This window comes from Squalius cephalus (genome assembly GCF_949319135.1).
Source record: "Squalius cephalus genome assembly, chromosome: 22".
Lineage (NCBI taxonomy): Eukaryota > Metazoa > Chordata > Actinopteri > Cypriniformes > Leuciscidae > Squalius > Squalius cephalus.
Window position 1 is genome coordinate 18312332 of NC_137143.1, and position 16826 is coordinate 18329157.

Below are 16826 nucleotides of genomic sequence, written 5' to 3' on the forward strand. Positions count from 1 at the left end.
CCCTTAAGAATTTCGTTCATCTTCGGAACACAAATGAAGATGTTTTTTATGAAATCTGAGAGCTTTCTGTCCATTGACAGCTACGCAACTACCACTTTGACACTTCTAAAAGTTCATAAAGAGATCATAAAACTAATCCATATGAATTGAGCAGTACAGTCCAAATTTTCTGAAACATGATCGCTTTATATGATAAATAGATATTGAATTTAGTCTTTTATTCACATATAAACATTGTTCAGCGAGCATAAACAAGCTCAACCAAACATGCCTGACGCACGAGAACAATCCTCATTGCAAACCTCTTGCGGAAGCTCAAACATGCTGCGTAACATGAGAATGATCCTTATTAACATGCTTGATCTTCCATTTACCACATGTGTGAGTTGATGAATGTTTGTGAATAAAAGCCTAAATTCAATATGTTCATCATATAAAGCGGTCGAGTCTCTTCAGAAAATTTTGACTAAGCTCAATTCATATGGATTAGTTTTACGATCTCTTTATGAACTTTTTGAAGCGTCAGAGTGCTAGTTGTGTAGTTGTCTAGGGACAGAATCTATCAGTCAGATTTCACCAAAAAGATCTTCATTTGTGTTCCAAAGATGAACGAAAGTCTTACGGGTTTGGAACGACATGAGGGTGAGTAATTAATGACAGAATTTTCATTTTTTGGTTGAACTATTCCTTTTAAGTGTCCTAATTGAACTAAGGCCAAATCATCTAAGCCCTGACCAAACCAGGCCATAAGTCATAAAAAGTCAAATTTATGACGTACTAAGTTAATTTTGACATTTTATGTTATAATTATGACCAGTGTTTGGAAAAGTTACTTTTAAAAGTAATGCGTTACAATATTGCATTCTTCCCTAAAAAAGTAACTAATTTCACCACTTAGTTACTTATAATGGAAAGTAATGTGCTAAGCTACTTTTGCATTGCTTTTTCCCACCAGGGCTGAGCTTGCTTGATTGTTTTTAATAACAAAAAAGTTCTATTTCTGCCAAATTTAAAAGGCCCTTTCACACCAAAAGTGAAATGAATAAGCCTCAGGCTGAAGGAAATGCAAATTCACATCTGTACAGTAAAAAGCGCAGCTCAAACAAACCTTTCAGCTGTGCTGCACTTCTGGATCGCAGAAGATTAAGATTAAAAAGAAAGTTCAACACTTTCTTCAACAATAAAAAAGAAACACAAATGTGGTTTAACTAAAGATCATCGAAAGTCATCAGCAAAGACATTGTTTAATAAAGTTAGATTAAGTACATAAAGCATATTTTAATTGTTTAACATGTTTAATTATTGCAGGTTTGCATTTCGGTGTTTTTATTCATTTTGTGCAAGTGAGATGAGTAAAAGCATGCTGACATGTCTCGAACTACAATAACCATCATGTTTACACAGTGCACACAATGTCTCTGCACTTACTCCCAATTTCTCTTAACATGAGGATGGGAGAGCTGTCAGTCAATAAATGGAAAAACAAAGTAACTTGCATTACTTATTGGAAAAAACGAACTCAGATATTAAGTAGGAAATTTGTAATAGTAGTTACTTGTAAAAAAAAGTAATCTGATTACATAACTCGCCTTACTCGTAATGCATTACCCCCAAAACTGATTATAACATAAAAAGTCAAAATTAGTTGAAATTATGACATACCAAGTTATAAATAAGGAGATAAAAAGTGAGGTGCTTGTATTTTAATTTTTATTGTATTATGCTTTTTATTATATATAAAAAAAGACTGTGATCCTGTTTTGGAGTACGAGGACAGTTGTAATTTTCTAGTCGTATAATTAGCCTATAAGCAGAAACTGTATATAATAGTGCGTGACATTAAAATCTATTTTTACAACTGACGTGTCAGTAAGCAAAAAAGAAAAGTGATTATGTCTCAGACTTATTTTGGCATTTCAAGTCAAGTAGAGACTTTTTAAACACATAGCTGCAGACATGCACACAACATAACATGTGGTGCAAAGAAATTCTGTGTGTTCCTTGTTTTATTATAAAGAACCCAAGAGTGTCCCTAATTTTCCTCTGTTGAAGTTGGCAACCCTAGACTATTGAAAATAAGAAAGTTACATTATAAGATGATATGCCTATCAAATGTCATCATGTGGATCAAAATATAACATGCTTGTAAATTTACTAGTATGAAAACTGAAGGGTGTTTGAACATTTTAAATTGAAGTTCATTGCCCTGCACACATTCAAAGATACATCAATTATTTTTAATTTATTCATTCATTTGTTTCATTCATTTGTATTTTGTTATGTTGTATCCTAAATTTTATTAGTGTGTTTGGTGTGTGGAAAAAAGCCCTTAGGTTTTCTTGGAATGATGTTGTCTGATTAAATGTATTCTGTGTCAAATAAAAGGCCTAGGGACTGACAGCACGTCCAGTATTGCCAGGGCGCCTGTGATGGTTTCTGACAAATATGTAACTGAAATCTAGTTCCTTTATCAGCTTGTTTCTAAATAAATAAATACAAAAATGCTTTCTGACACAGTATTACTCAGAATACTGGTTTTGATATTACATTTTTTTCAATGTTGTGGTGATATTAGTATGTATGTAGAGTTGGAGTTGGAAGCACAGAAAGATATAGAAACATTTTGGTTTACTAAAAAGAGATATATTTACAGATATTTAAAAAAAAATGTACACAAAGTAGTCCTTTTTTATTTGCACAAATGCACATCCCTTCATATGACAATAACAAAAGCAGGAAGGAAGCAGGAAGGTTTGCGACTTCATGGCTGATTCATCCGCGACTTAGCAAAAACGAACCCCCTAAAATGCACCGGTGTCCTCCCCAAGTGTCCTCACACCTGAAAGGGATATTCTTGCAAGTAAAGCAACAACGGCCGTGGCAGCTGCAGCTGTGCATGGCAATCAGTGTGTCTGTTTATAGTGAGGCGTGTGAGGTGCTGTAATGTTGGAAAATCCTGAGGCCTGTGGAGAGGCTTCCTGAGCTTCAGCAGAACGCCTTTGTCCTTTGACACCATGTAATGTTCTTCTGCTATCCTCTCCTTCTCTTGACTCGTGGACGCATAGTGCTGCACAAGACTAGGAAGAGCAGAAAAGGACAACAGGCAAGATCGTGCTGGAAAACTGGAATCGAGGCGGAATCGGCCACTGTCGTATTCTACGCGGACGTTAGTAGGCCCTCTCTGGGTCTTCACGGAGAGGGTAAAGAGGTAGAGTGGATGGCTGCTGTCCCGCACAAGGAAAGTACCTTCTGGAGCTCCAATGAGGGCATCTCTTGCCTCACTGGCTGTCATACCACCCCAGTACCATCCTAAAACATAAAGAAACTATTTATTAATATGACACACACTACTGTTTGGGGTCAGTAAAATGGAGGCCATAAGGGGACATGGTGTGAGATGGGAGGATAAATAAATGATTTGTTTTATTTATTAATCATTTATCAGAACAGAGATAAACTGTTGCTGTATACACGTATATAATATAAAATATAAAAAGATCATGATCTTTTGAGACTCTGTACATTGTTTTGTTTTGTCATGTTTGTTCTAAATCAGAATCTGATTAGGGTTTTATTGGCCAGTTAGGATGGAAGGAATTTGACCTGACAGTTGCTGACACTGGACAGATGTAATAAGAATTATAATATATATATAAAAAAATATTTTTTGAATTTAGTTTTTTTTTCATGTCATCGCATTGCTTAGACCATAAGAAACAAATGGTTACAAAAAAAAAAACATTTTTGAAAAATGATATTTTATTCATATGTTATGATATGTCCTCTGTAGTGGACACCAGGACTCAGTTGTTTAAAAAATAAAATGACATTAAATTATATGTATAGGCAAAACCAATGGGATTTTTTTTTTCAACCACCAATCAATTTTGGGGTTTCAGGATTTATTTTAACTAAAATTTGTATAAAGATGATTCTCAACTATGTTATGAAAGATATAACGGGATGAATTGATACACTTTATGCAATATGTGGGTAAAATGGCCATAAATTAATATTCCTATTCAATGCAATTTGATGAATTTAATGAAAAAAGAAGTGTAATAATTAGCAACATTTTAATAATAATATCTAATATTTCATAGGAATATTGCTGTATAATTTATTTCCATATTCACTTGTTGTGTCTCACAAAATGCCTGATAAAAATGATTTAAGTCCTGATGTCCTCTACAGTGGACATGTAAATCAATGCCCTGTTCTGTAACATTAGTCCCATAACGTTTTCCTGAGATGTTGGTTTATGAAATACAATTTGAAAAGTAGTCCGATTTAAATTATAATTACAATACATTATCATGTTTCCATAAGAGTGCTACATTTGATCACTAAATTAATGTCAGACATTTTTAAAGACCAAGGATAAGTTGTTTTCATGGTGAAACCTCCAAACATTTGGTATCTCTGAAAAGTATATATCAAATATAAACTAAATTGATTGATTGTTCTCTTTATATTTGTTGTGCCTTGTCTTTTGTAAAATATTAGCTGGTCTTTTTTTAAGACTATAGCCGTACCTGAAGTGTGTAGGTGCTGAAAGGTGGTGGTGATGAAACGCAGGTCCTCAGCCGGGGTCCATGGGTAGAGTGCTCGGGACTGCTGGATTTGTTGAACTTCTGATTCGTCCCTCTCATGTTGAGCTCTTGTACCCCTTTCAACCATTCCTGAAGGTTTCTTCATATGGAAGAAAAAACACATCTTGATATGCAACCAACAGATTTTTTTTTTTTCTCTACATGTCAAAATGACATGAGGTGAGATAGCAGAGCTAAAAGTTCAAAGGTTAAAAATTGCTGTGCTTCTCTTTCTATCAGTCTTTTGTCATTTAAAATTTCAACTGAACTCAAAGAATGAATAAACAAAGGAAGTACAGTGTACTTCAATGAGTCAGATCTGCATGTCCTTTCTTGAGAAAATAAATATCATGACATAGATGGTTAAGTTAGCATTTAAAACAGATCAGACCGACTAGGTGACATTTAGAAAAAGAGGTAAATGTGGCTTTCCATGTAAATGAGAGCTTTTATAACTGGTTGTTTCTCAAAATATTGAATTGTTTTCTTTTATAGACACTAGTTGTGATATGTGATACGAAATGTAAAATATAATCACGGGCATGTTATTAAGTCTTTAAAATGTTATAAATCAGGTTAATATTCAAGAATTCTGGTGTTAAATAAAATAAAAGCTGAATGTGCTTGTATAGGTCAGAGAAATGTATAGGCTACGTTTAAAATGTATGTTTAATTTACTGCTAAAGTGTTAACTAAACAAAATGCTGTTCCATAAAACGACAGATTAATAGATTTTATTTTAATCATAAAATATAACCACAGGCATGTTATTAAGTCTATAAAATGTTTAAAAGTTTTATTAAGTCTAAAAAATCAGATCAAAATTATAGAATGCTGGCGTTAGAAAAATAGCAGAACCCCAATTTAAAACATTTTCAAAAATACATTAAAAGGTTTATTTCATTAATATCAAAATAAAAATTGAATTTTGTGCCTGTTTACGGCAGATAAATTTAATGTATTTAAATGTATGTTTAAAAAAGCACTTAGATGAGAGCAAACTTTAATTTCGAAACAGCAGCAGCAGAATTTTAACAGGATGTTTTCAACAAGATCGAAACAAATTAATTATTCCGTATCTGTAACAACTCCTCAGTTCATCAGAAACTAATGAACCCATCAAACAGGTTTGGCCACTTCACAGTAGGCTATCTAAGACACTAAAAAGATTTCCAACAAGACAAATAGACAGATTTCTTACCTTTGTCTGCATAAAATCGTCACCTTTGGTAGGCTGTAAAATTTACGCGAATCCAAGTCTGGTCCTGTGCCAAAGCTGCTGACATTGTTCCAGGCCAGCAGCGACAAAGCGACAAAACCTCGTTAAAACATTTTACAAAAAGAATATTCCCTTAATGTTGTCTAACCCGAACGAGCCTTCTTTACCAACTATTCTCCAGGGAATCGAAATGAGGGCGAAATTGACGAAAAATAACAAAACAGCTTTATAGCAGTAATCTAATGAGAGTGAAAGGTCGTTTGGCGAGGTGGATTATTATTTTCCTGAAATAAGAGCAGTATGAAACGCCTTTGGTCGTTATATTAGTTCACGCGCGTTCTAGGAATCTCATTCCAAGAAATGCATCTCAGCGCTCGCGGCCTCATCGTGCGCTGCGTTTCTATTGGCTGCGGCGTGCCGTTGACGAAGCGCCCGGGCCGGTTTCAGCTGCGGATGACTTTCCCAGTACAGACTTTCCAGGAATGCTTAAACTGACCTCTGCGCCAGCAGCATGGACTGAGAGATCTGTGAGCTATAGATCTCTGCGGCTGTGATGGGAGGTGACTGCAAGGTAAGCATTGTAAGTCTAATTCCAGAAAATGTGTATTGCCAGAATGTTAGTCATAGTTAATAACATCTAACATCCTGGTAACTGATCAGGTCCTGGATCAGCGCTAGCATTAACCCTTTAATAGACATACCCAGAAAACAAAAACAATGGATTTTTTTTTTATAATAAATAATAAATACAATTATATTAATACAATAAATAATAAATTCAAAGGTTCCAAAAAATGTATAATGTGCTTCCTGGACCACAAAACCAGTCGTATGGGTGAATTTGCTTCTACTAAACATTTAAACTAGGGCTGCCAAACGATTAATCGCGATTAATCGCATCCAAAATAAAAGTTTGTTTTTACATAATATATGTGTGTGTACAGTGTATAATTATTTTCTATATATAAATACACACACATGCATGTATATATTTAAGAAATATTTGCATACTGTGTATATATATTTATATTATATATAATTTATATTATATATAAATATTTTATATATAAATAACACATTTTTCTTAAATATATATGCATGTGTGTGTATTTATATATAGAAAATAATTATACTCCATACACACACATATATTATGTAAACACAAACTTTTATTTTGGATGCGATTAATCGCGATTAATCGTTTGACAGCCCTAATTTAAACTAATAAGTATCTATTTCTAGGGCTACTATAATTTATTCTTTTATTTATTCCATTATAGCCTACAGCCTATATTAGGTGAAAATGGTGTATTGTTTTAAACTGCAGTTATAACTAATGATTTTTGATTACCTGAAAGGTAGGCTACAGATATCTTAGTAAGGTTTAGTTAAATAAAGTAAAAACATTCAACAGTCAAAATGTGCTTTACCAAATGGCTGAGATGCCTCTAAACAAAATGCTGTTCCAACAAAAACTGAGATTTAATAAGACAGATTAATAGATTTTATTTTAATTATAACATAAAAATCATCACCTAAACAACACATTTATGTGGCCTTGAAAACCGTGTGAGAATGAGTTTCAGAGTGAAAGAAATCTAACATAAAAAATAATAAAACAATGAAATGGAAAGCTCAGACAAGAAAATATAGCCTATAGATCATTGAGGGTGAAATTAAACATGTGTATCAGGTGTCATTTTACATTTGGTGACTGTAAAAATCTAGCTCTCATCTCCATTCTCTCCCGCTCCTCTGATTAGACGCTTGTTCCCTCGTTTCCCTGTAGGGCCCTTTGGCTTGGTGAAGGCTTGTTTCAGAGCATGCTGCATCGGGTACACCTCTTCATACAGGAAATCCTCCGTCAGCCCCTCTCCACTATCAATCTCCATCTACACACATGACACATAAATATATTAACTGAAATGTGCATGAATATATGCATTTGATTAGATTTGATTTGATTGATACTTCTATTCAGCAAGGATGCATTAAAGTGAGTGCACAAAAGTGACAGTAAAGACATTTATAATGTTACAAAAGATATCTATTTCAAATAAATGCTGTTCTTTTGAACTTTATTAATCAAAGAATCCTGAAAACTATGTATCATGGTTTAAAATATTAAGCAGCAAAACCATTTTTAACATTAAAAATATAAACATATGTTTCTTGAGCACCAATAGTATGTATTCTAATAGCATATATTCACTAATGTAGGTTTTACTTTTAAAATGTAATGTATGTAGCCAACAACATACACATAAGCGGTCACATTAACCTTTCTTAAGAATTTAAAAGTAACATTTTCTAAGCTTTTAAAAATTTACTGATGAAAGGATAAAGTGGGGTGTTTCTCATTAAAGAAATCTCAAGCACAAACTGTGCAAAGTAAACCTGTTTAACCACAGGCACATCATGTTCTCACTTCGAAAGTCATACCATATGTTCACTTGAAACCAATATCCTGAAACGTGGTAACGGATATTGTTAAACTGTAAATTCAGCCACTATATTCAGCTCATTAGTTGATTATAGACGGATCATTGAATATGGATGTATAACCACAGTTGTGGCCAATTGCAATTTGTGACCCTGGACCACAAAACCAGTCACATGGGTCAGATTTTTTTTTTATTGAGATTTATACATTACATGAAAGCTGAATAAATAAGATTTCCATTGATGTATGGTTTATTGGGATAGGACAATATTTGGCCGAGATACAACTATTTGAAAATCTGGAATCTGAAGGTGCAAAAAAAATCCAAACATTGAGAAAATCGCCTTTAAAGTTGTCTATGTTCGCGATTTTGCTGCATTCACTCACAAAAATAAATGTTTCATATATTTACATTAGGAAATTTACCAAATATCTTCATGGAATATGATCTTTACTTAATATCCTAATATTTTTTGGCATAAAAGAAAAATTGATCATTTTGACCCATACAATGTATTGTTGGCTTTAGCCACAAATATACCCGTGCCACTTGTGACTGGTTTTGTGATCCAGAGTCACATATCTTAATAAAAGTTAAGTTCAAGGTACTGTGATTTTAGTTATATATTTTTAATAGACGAGGATAGATAGATAGATAGATAGATAGATAGATAGATAGATAGATAGATAGATAGATAGATAGATAGATAGATAGATAGATAGATAGATAGATAGATAGATAGATAGATAGACAGACAGACACATAGACAGACAGACAGACAGACAGACATGATGACCAGTCCAGTAAAATATGTACTTTGTACTTTAGAGGCCTACTCTTCTACTCGGGTCAAAGCTTCTACTCAGCTAACTTGAAAAACATACTGTACAGTATTAGGACCAGTTGTTGTTGTCAGTGTACCTTTTTGGCGATCTCTAGGTGATAGTCTCTCTCTACCTCATCCAGCAGTCGATTCTTACAGCTGGAGTAGAGCATCCTTTCTTTGATGCTACAACTATACCCGGGCATGGAGTAGATGAAAACTGGTCCACATATTCAAGCACAAACATGACATTAGCTTTGTAGAAACATTACTAATCATAAGAAGCCAACTCCGCTTATTGTGAAATTGTCAGAAAAAAAGTTAATTAATATCTTGACACTAACCTACAGCTTCCAGCGCCTGTCCTTGATGGGTGTGTTTGTACAGGAAGAAGTGGTATCGTGGGGCATCAGTGGGGATCCTGCTTGGCAGCTCTTTGGTCTCTGTAGGACTAGTGTGGACCAGCTCAATTGTCTCTCGTTCGGTGTCCAGTCTCTTAAAGATGATACAGTAAAAAAAGTGCTTTGTGATTGGGCTTATGAAGATGATATAAAGTAAGCAGGCTTAATATTCTTTGTGGTAATATAAATATGAACACAACTATTCAAAAGTTTGGGATCTGTACGTTTTATTATTATTATTATTATTATTTAAATAAATTAATTTTGTTCAGCAAGGATGCATTAAATTGATCAAATGTGGCAGTTAAAATATTTATAATGTTACAAAATCTTCTCTGTTCTTTTTGTACCAAAGGATCATGAACATTTTTTTATTGCAGTTTCCACAAAAATATTAAACTGTTTTCAACATTGATAATGATAAGAAATGTTTCTTGAGCTCCAAATCAGCATATTAAAATGAAAAACTGCTGCTGAAAATTCAGCTTTGACAACACAGGAATAAATTACATTGTAATATATTAAAACAGAAAACCGTTATTTTAGATTGTAATAATATTTCAAAATATTACTGTATTTTTGATCAAATAAATGCAGCCTCATTGAGCATAAGAGACTTTTATTTAAAAACATTTAAAAATCGTACCGACCCCAAACTTTTGAATGCTAGTATACGCTTACTGCATTATGCATGTTTTGAATTTAGGTGTATCGTTTCCTAATTTATTCCAAAATGTAATATTATGCAGAGAATCCTGTTTTTAAAATCTGCAAAATAAACTTCCTATTCAATGCCAGCATTATGAAAAGGAATCCATTGCATAATGCATATGTTATGTGCTTATTCAGTGCAACCTCTACTGTTAGAAGTATAAGTGGCAGTCTGAACATTTAGCTTTTGAACCTACATATAATACATGTGTAATAAATACATGTGTGTGGGACTTACTAGTTGAATGTAATTGATGCGTTTGTGTTTAAGTTGCTGTAAAGCATGTTTAGCCTCCTCTTGCAATGGGAACGCCAAACCCTGTAAAGTCGGATTTTTACTCTCCACGCTGATCTCTGTCTGTATCAGAAAGACACACACACACATATGTTATATATATATTTATTTATTTATTTATTTATAAAAATATTATATATTTTTTACTCTGTAACATCAATATTTCTAATAATAAATTTGAATGCGAATAGAGAGCTGAGGCTACCTTTGCTTGTCCACTTACAGTGGCAACTCGTCTTCGCTCGTCCTAAATAGAAAAGTACAATAATTTAGTGTAAATCCACTTAGTAGTACTCACACACTTGAAAACAAAATGAATCGCAGGACACTTACCCGTGCCACTCTGTCCTGTTAGGTGCATTGTTAAGGAATACATTCATTTATTAGACATTAAAGTCAGACAAACTGATAGATATTCAGTTGTGGTACGCTGCGATTTACACATTTCGGGCCTTCCTCACCTCTGTTATTTTAATCTGATGGAGCTGTTGCTCAGCAGTGGTGAGGGGGGCCGGGATGGAGGAGGAGGACAGATGTCGTAGATAACCTTGGAAACAGATGTCTTCCTGCAGGTCACAACAGTAAATAGTGCTTAGATGACACATCATCACACTTCTTAACATGTGACCTGAAGGAACCTGAGCAAAGGTGAGTAGGTTTACTGTTGTAAACCCAGTAAAAAAGAAAAATCACAGTTTGGTCACTATTAAAATCACATTATTAGATCATATTAAATCATTCATATATTACATAACTCTCTGCATGTTCTATTCTGATTTGTCAGTCGTGACATTCAGGCATCACGTAATTATGAACTCTCTGGTTTACTTGATTCTGATTGGTCAATTGTGGAATTTTAGATTCTCAGAAGATATGATTTTTGCATTCCCAAAAGGAAATGTTTACCATGATAGCATTTCCATGACTTTCCAAAAAGGGAAAATAGAGAGACTGATTGGAATGGAATTCAAAAACGAGAAGGATTCAGTCAATATACCGTCACTCCTTCAGCTGTTGTAGTAGAAGCACCCTTGATAACTAGTTTATGGATGATATACAGGTAAAATTATCAAATAACCCATCTACACACCTGGACTGTTCCGAACAGTTCATCATTTATGTGACTTCCCCCGAACTCTTTCTTCAGTGTGGCTCTGGTAGCAGCATACACCATCTTTAACCTCACCTGTGTGGCGTAGAATGAACGTTGTCACTCAGAAGGGTAATTCACAGTATTTTAAACCCAAGGGGCTAAAGGCAACATTATTTATAGAGTGAGAGGGTGAGAGCTTGTGCACACATTTCACTTTATCATGTGTTTTCTACTTACTGGTGACTGGTCTGGTGACCAGGAGATAAACAGCCACTCATATCCCAGCTGGTTCTGTGAGTCGAGGCGGAAAAGGATATAACAGGGTTCTAGGCCGTCCAGCATGGGCAGGACACATGCGTCATAGTCCTGATCCCAGCTCTGAGAAACCTCTCTGTACCCTCCCAACACCAGCTGCTCTGAAACACACACAGACAGATACACACACATACACACCTCATAACACACATCTTGACTAGCAGTAGCCCCAGATAAATGCACTGACTATCAGTCAGGGTCCAAAAACAGCATGGTGCCACTGTTATCACACACTGCATGTATAACATTCCACAGTCCAATTTATCTTCACCATTTACTTGACATTATTTAGGGTCAGCAAGTGACTAACATATATTTGTTAAGCTATAAATTGTGACTCTTAAAAATGTGTGTGTGTGTGTGTGTATATATATACACACACACACATACATATATATATATTACGGAAATAATATGTTTTAAAACAATGAACTGAATGTATGTTTCCGGACACTTAATTACATGTTAAAGTAACAATGAAATCAAAACTGAAAACTCTCTATCTGAAATGAAAATTCTTGTTTTGTTTTATTATGGAATATTGCAGTATTTATTATAAATTATTTATCATGCACATCATTATTTTTTAAATTCATGTGCCTCCGTAATATTAAATCAAAATAACTTTCCCTCCCACTTGCACTGTTCTCTAATGATGTGTTTACCGGTGCGAAGGCGGGACAACCTGTCACTCACATGAGATCGACCAATAGCAAACCACAACCATCCAAAGATCCAATCAATTCCCGATTAACACAATAAAGTCCCGGCCTATATTTTTTCTTGTTTGAGAAGCCGTTTCACTAAGATAAACGTCACAATAGGAAAGAAAAGACTAGTGCAACTTCTGTTTCTTGACAACTTTTACTGCATTTAAATAAATAAAAAATGCAATTATCTGAACTTCAGACTTTTTGACCCTCTAAGTAGGACTATGTACATATTTATTGGCCTGGATTCACAGACAGGGCTTAAATTAAGACAGGATTAGGCATATAGTTCAATTAGGACATAAGAAGTTTTTTTTATAAATATGCCTCAGAAAAAAACATTAGCCTACTGGTGTTCATCTTAAGACAAAACAATGGCACTGGCATGTTTTAAGATATGCCAGTGCAAGTTGCTTTAAGTTAAAACAGCTCAAACATTTATTTAGTCTGGGACTACCTTAAGCCTTATAAACGGGGGGTTAATGCAATTTCCTAATGACTTCTATTGTCTGATGAAGTTGCAATGTAGAACATATAATATATATTAGCTTTAAAAAGTAATTTCAACATTTTATTTTTCACAAGGGTATTAACTTCATTCATCCACTAAAATGACCTTGCAAAAAAGATTGAAAAATGTAAAGGACTTGCATAATGGACTACTTGCACAACTACTTCCGCGTTCTAGTACATATCGGGAGTTTCCGGTCTCTGTATTAATTATCTTGAGCCTGCTGAAATGTTCCTATAAATATATTTTCTTTCCAACTGTGCATTCTTAATAATAAATAGGCTAAATATATTTATCCACCAAGCTGTAGCAGTCCTATGCTCGTCTTCTCATTAACAGTTTTTTTTTTTTCTCTTTTCTCTCTCTCTCCTTCTGACATTTCATACCTGCTGGGTTTACATTTTTAAATTAAATTGACTATTAAAACGATTGCTTGTGTGCGCTGGTGTTTATTCCAGTCTTTTAAAATAGCTAAATGAATGAATGCTCGTGAGGCGCCTCCAACGATGTTAAATAGGCTAGCTAAAGCTATTTAATCAATAACGTACACAGCGTAGAGGAGATGACAGTCAACTACTTTGAATAGCATTTTGGGCATAAACATGTAAATAGTGAAAAGACTGACATTGAAAAATGACACCGAATGATTAAAATATTTAATCCAAATAATAAATGTTCGTGGTTCGTACTGATGTTATTCATCTGTTCTCATACAGTTCAGCATCGCGGTCACTAGTTTAGACGAACACTGACACCCTGTGGTGAAAAAAATGGCGTATTTTTAACTCCCGCTGCTTTCTCAGATTGGCTTGGGTTGGATTAAAACTTCATGATAAATTTGAAAATTCTGCACACAGTAAACATCAGAATATACCTTCTCCTGTCAATAAAAATTGCCAAATTTTTAAATCTTATTGCAGACACTAATTTTAGGTGGCGTTTGTTCAACTCATTGACCACACAGTGCATTTAAAGTAGCCTAAACATAACCGGAAATAAATGAGACGTACTACTATTTCCAAAGGGAAGTGCGTCACGAGGCTCAGTGCAAGTGGTCCATTTGTTGCTTGTAGATAGTTTTGATATTTTATCTAATGCAATGACGTTCATAAAATAAAAATAAAAGCTCGAACCAAACCATCCTCAGTGTATTTAAATAGAAGTTCTCAAAAACAAATGCTCCTACTCACCGCTCCTTATCACAATCTTCATCCCTCTGACAGCTCCTCTTCTCGCCTTCACAAGGAACTCTCTCAAGTCTGGAGATGCTGGTTTCAGAATACAGCAGGGAAAATACACAGTGGTTAAAACTGATAATTATTTAATGTCATATATTCTAATACTAAAAGTGACAATCCCATCATATTTCATATTATAAATTCTTACATATGACTAGAGCACTTAGTTTAAAAAAAAAAAGAAAACAAAAGAAAATTTACTGAAACAAAGGAAATTTTACACTGCGTCCACACTGTGTGGCCTGTGCCTCATTCTTGGCCTCACCATGGTAACGGGGCATCAGGACTCATAAATGATGTAGGTGCAGGTGAGATGGATGAGGACCGGCGCTTCCGCCCGTAAGCTTAAATTACCTCCCATCATCATTCACATAAAACACAGTCTAATATGATCACTCCTATATAATTATATACCACTAAATGACTATATACACACCTCTTTAACCAAATGTCTGTTTGCTAAAACCAAAAGTTAGGCAATTTAAAGTATTCTTTTTTTATTGATAATTCCCTTTGCCTTCAAATGTGTACATTTGCACATAGACTCCAAGGAAATCTGAGAAAGGTTAACGCAAGGTTTTGATGCACTAGTAAACACTTTTTTTTTATCTGGAGCTTTTACAGGTGTCATTCCAAGCATCTTTCATTTTGCCTTTATTGTGTATCTTCATAGTTTATATTGCACTTCTAACTAAAAATGTATGTTTCCCATTCACTAAAAGGAGAAGAGTAAAAATATAATGTGGTTTTACTCAAATATTATAAATCCATATGGGCTGGGGGCATTGAAATAAAGATTTGCTTGTGCTTACCGTGGATACCAGTCTGATGCGACATCCCAAGTCCCTGTAATGCTCCAGCTCAGTCCGAATTCCTGTTGAAACTCCCACGTTGTCCTCCTATTGTCTTCAGTGGCACTGCTATCTGTGCCCAGCAGTGTGGTCCAACTCACTTCCGTACAATGACATCAACGCCCCTTAAGCATCTTACCTGGGGAATCCTGTTTGAAACTCGATCTGCGGAACTGAGGAAGATGTGTAGCCTAATATTACACCTGTCAGGGGATGGGTTCCAGCACACCACCTATCTAGTATTATTCACCCATCACCGGTGGCCCTAATGGGGTATAAAGTGGATGACAACATCTGTTATCTGTGATGAGCTGCATTATAAAGCTGTAGGTTTGCTCTGGTGTCAAATAAAAGACAGGACCCCTATTGTAACTGAGAGTCTGGACATTATCTATCTGTCTCACTCTTCTACAAACAGTTATGCAACGCTCCATTTGTGAAAAGAAATGGCACATTATCACTCACACACATCGAGGACCTGATAGGAGCATACAAACCAGCGGCCTGTGGGAGCTCAAATTCCACAGGGCTGACATGAGATACCGTGCAGGCGGCTGCTGACCTCCCAACCAGCAGGACAGGCTGTTCATTTAGACGACCTAACCAGCTGCCCAAAAGCCATTTCAAATAGTAAACCGCCTCTACCGATCTTTGAGATTTTACATGAGGTTTATGAGATTTGATTGAAGGAAAAAGTGCAGTATTGTGTCTTTAAAAAGTTTTTCAGGGGGGTTTCTTTTGTCAGGGCATCTAACGGACAAAAGGGTTTAAATCTGATGATATTTATGTGTCTAAAGACAGAAAGAGAGAGAACATACCTGTGAGTTTGCTAGTGTTGGCTTCATGTTTAATTCACTCAGCTGTGAGCACAAACCCAGCCATTATTCATTATTCAGCGCAGCCCTCCCTCCAAAGATGCTCTGCACACATAGATTCTCTTTCTTCTTCACACACCACACACTTTTTATTTTAAAATTAACTATAGACTTGTCCGTAGCTAAATAATATTTAGAAGGTATTCGTCCTGTTTTTCATATCAGCCCTTTTTAAGAAAGCACACATATTGACTAACTACACAATAGCCTATAGGTTACTGTTCATATTATGCTACATTTTGCAAGTATTTACTGACAAATAGTGCTGAAAACACATTCAGAACCAGTTCCATGTTTTTATGACTCTTATGAGTGGTTCATTTTGGTGAATCAGAAACACAGCAGGACCGGTGTAGTCTGATTCTTGAAATGAATGACTCTTATGATCAAATTTTTGTGAATCAAAACATTTTGTGAATAAAATAGCCTATAAGTCTATAGCTTTGTTAGTTTGGTATTTTTATGTAATAGTATTTATTTTGCCCAGTTACTTTAATTGTATGCTGTAGCCTACTAATGTCATATATCCACTACTTTTTTTTTCTTTTCTTTTTTTGGTGAAACGAAATGGCTCAGAAGCATAATTTGTCGTTTGCAGAGGGTTAAAGTATTTATTTAATGCGATTACAAAATGATCTGAGGCAAGATTCATGAATTGAAAATAGCAAATAGCACCGACCTATTCTTTTTTTTAATGAATCAAAATCTAATCTAGAATTACTCTTTTGAGGCCCTTATTTTTAATGTA

General features: G+C 34.8%; 2 protein-coding genes across 5 annotated transcripts; both read right to left on the reverse strand.

Moving 5' to 3' along the window:
- Positions 1-1216: 1216 nt before the first annotated feature.
- Positions 1217-6355, reverse strand: cishb (cytokine inducible SH2-containing protein b). The gene is made up of 3 exons (XM_079856632.1): positions 5794-6355; positions 4536-4692; positions 1217-3309 (listed from the first exon to the last, which is right to left on the reverse strand). Exons 1-3 carry the CDS (start codon positions 5803-5805, stop codon positions 2834-2836), a joined length of 645 nt encoding a protein of 214 aa, XP_079712758.1. The 5' UTR covers positions 5806-6355; the 3' UTR covers positions 1217-2833.
- An 864-nt stretch (positions 6356-7219) lies between these two features.
- Positions 7220-16814, reverse strand: twf2b (twinfilin actin-binding protein 2b). 4 transcript variants are annotated; one of them, XM_079856617.1, is made up of 11 exons: positions 16022-16814; positions 15165-15376; positions 14305-14382; positions 11816-11994; positions 11576-11671; positions 10929-11051; positions 10691-10732; positions 10429-10548; positions 9423-9573; positions 9177-9298; positions 7292-7703 (listed from the first exon to the last, which is right to left on the reverse strand). In XM_079856617.1, exons 2-11 carry the CDS (start codon positions 15187-15189, stop codon positions 7536-7538), a joined length of 1104 nt encoding a protein of 367 aa, XP_079712743.1. In that variant the 5' UTR covers positions 15190-15376; positions 16022-16814; the 3' UTR covers positions 7292-7535. The 4 variants fall into 4 exon arrangements, with proteins under 4 accessions (XP_079712745.1, XP_079712743.1, XP_079712742.1 ...); XM_079856618.1 differs by lacking the exon at positions 16022-16814 and adding an exon at positions 10819-10833 and having other exon boundaries at positions 7299-7703; positions 10947-11051; positions 15165-15623; XM_079856619.1 differs by lacking the exon at positions 16022-16814 and having other exon boundaries at positions 7220-7703; positions 10947-11051; positions 15165-15623.
- Positions 16815-16826: the final 12 nt, after the last annotated feature.

Coding starts and splice junctions, on each gene's coding strand:
- cishb (XM_079856632.1), bottom strand. Junction 3,310..4,535: donor TCAGCACCTACACACTTCAG/GTACGGCTATAG, acceptor TTTATGTTTTAG/GATGGTACTGGGGTGGTATG.
- twf2b (XM_079856617.1), bottom strand. CDS start 15,189: ATGTCGCATCAGACTGGTATCCACG. Junction 9,299..9,422: donor ACAGGCGCTGGAAGCTGTAG/GTTAGTGTCAAG, acceptor TATGTGGACCAG/TTTTCATCTACTCCATGCCC. Junction 7,704..9,176: donor ACCTAGAGATCGCCAAAAAG/GTACACTGACAA, acceptor TCATGTGTGTAG/ATGGAGATTGATAGTGGAGA.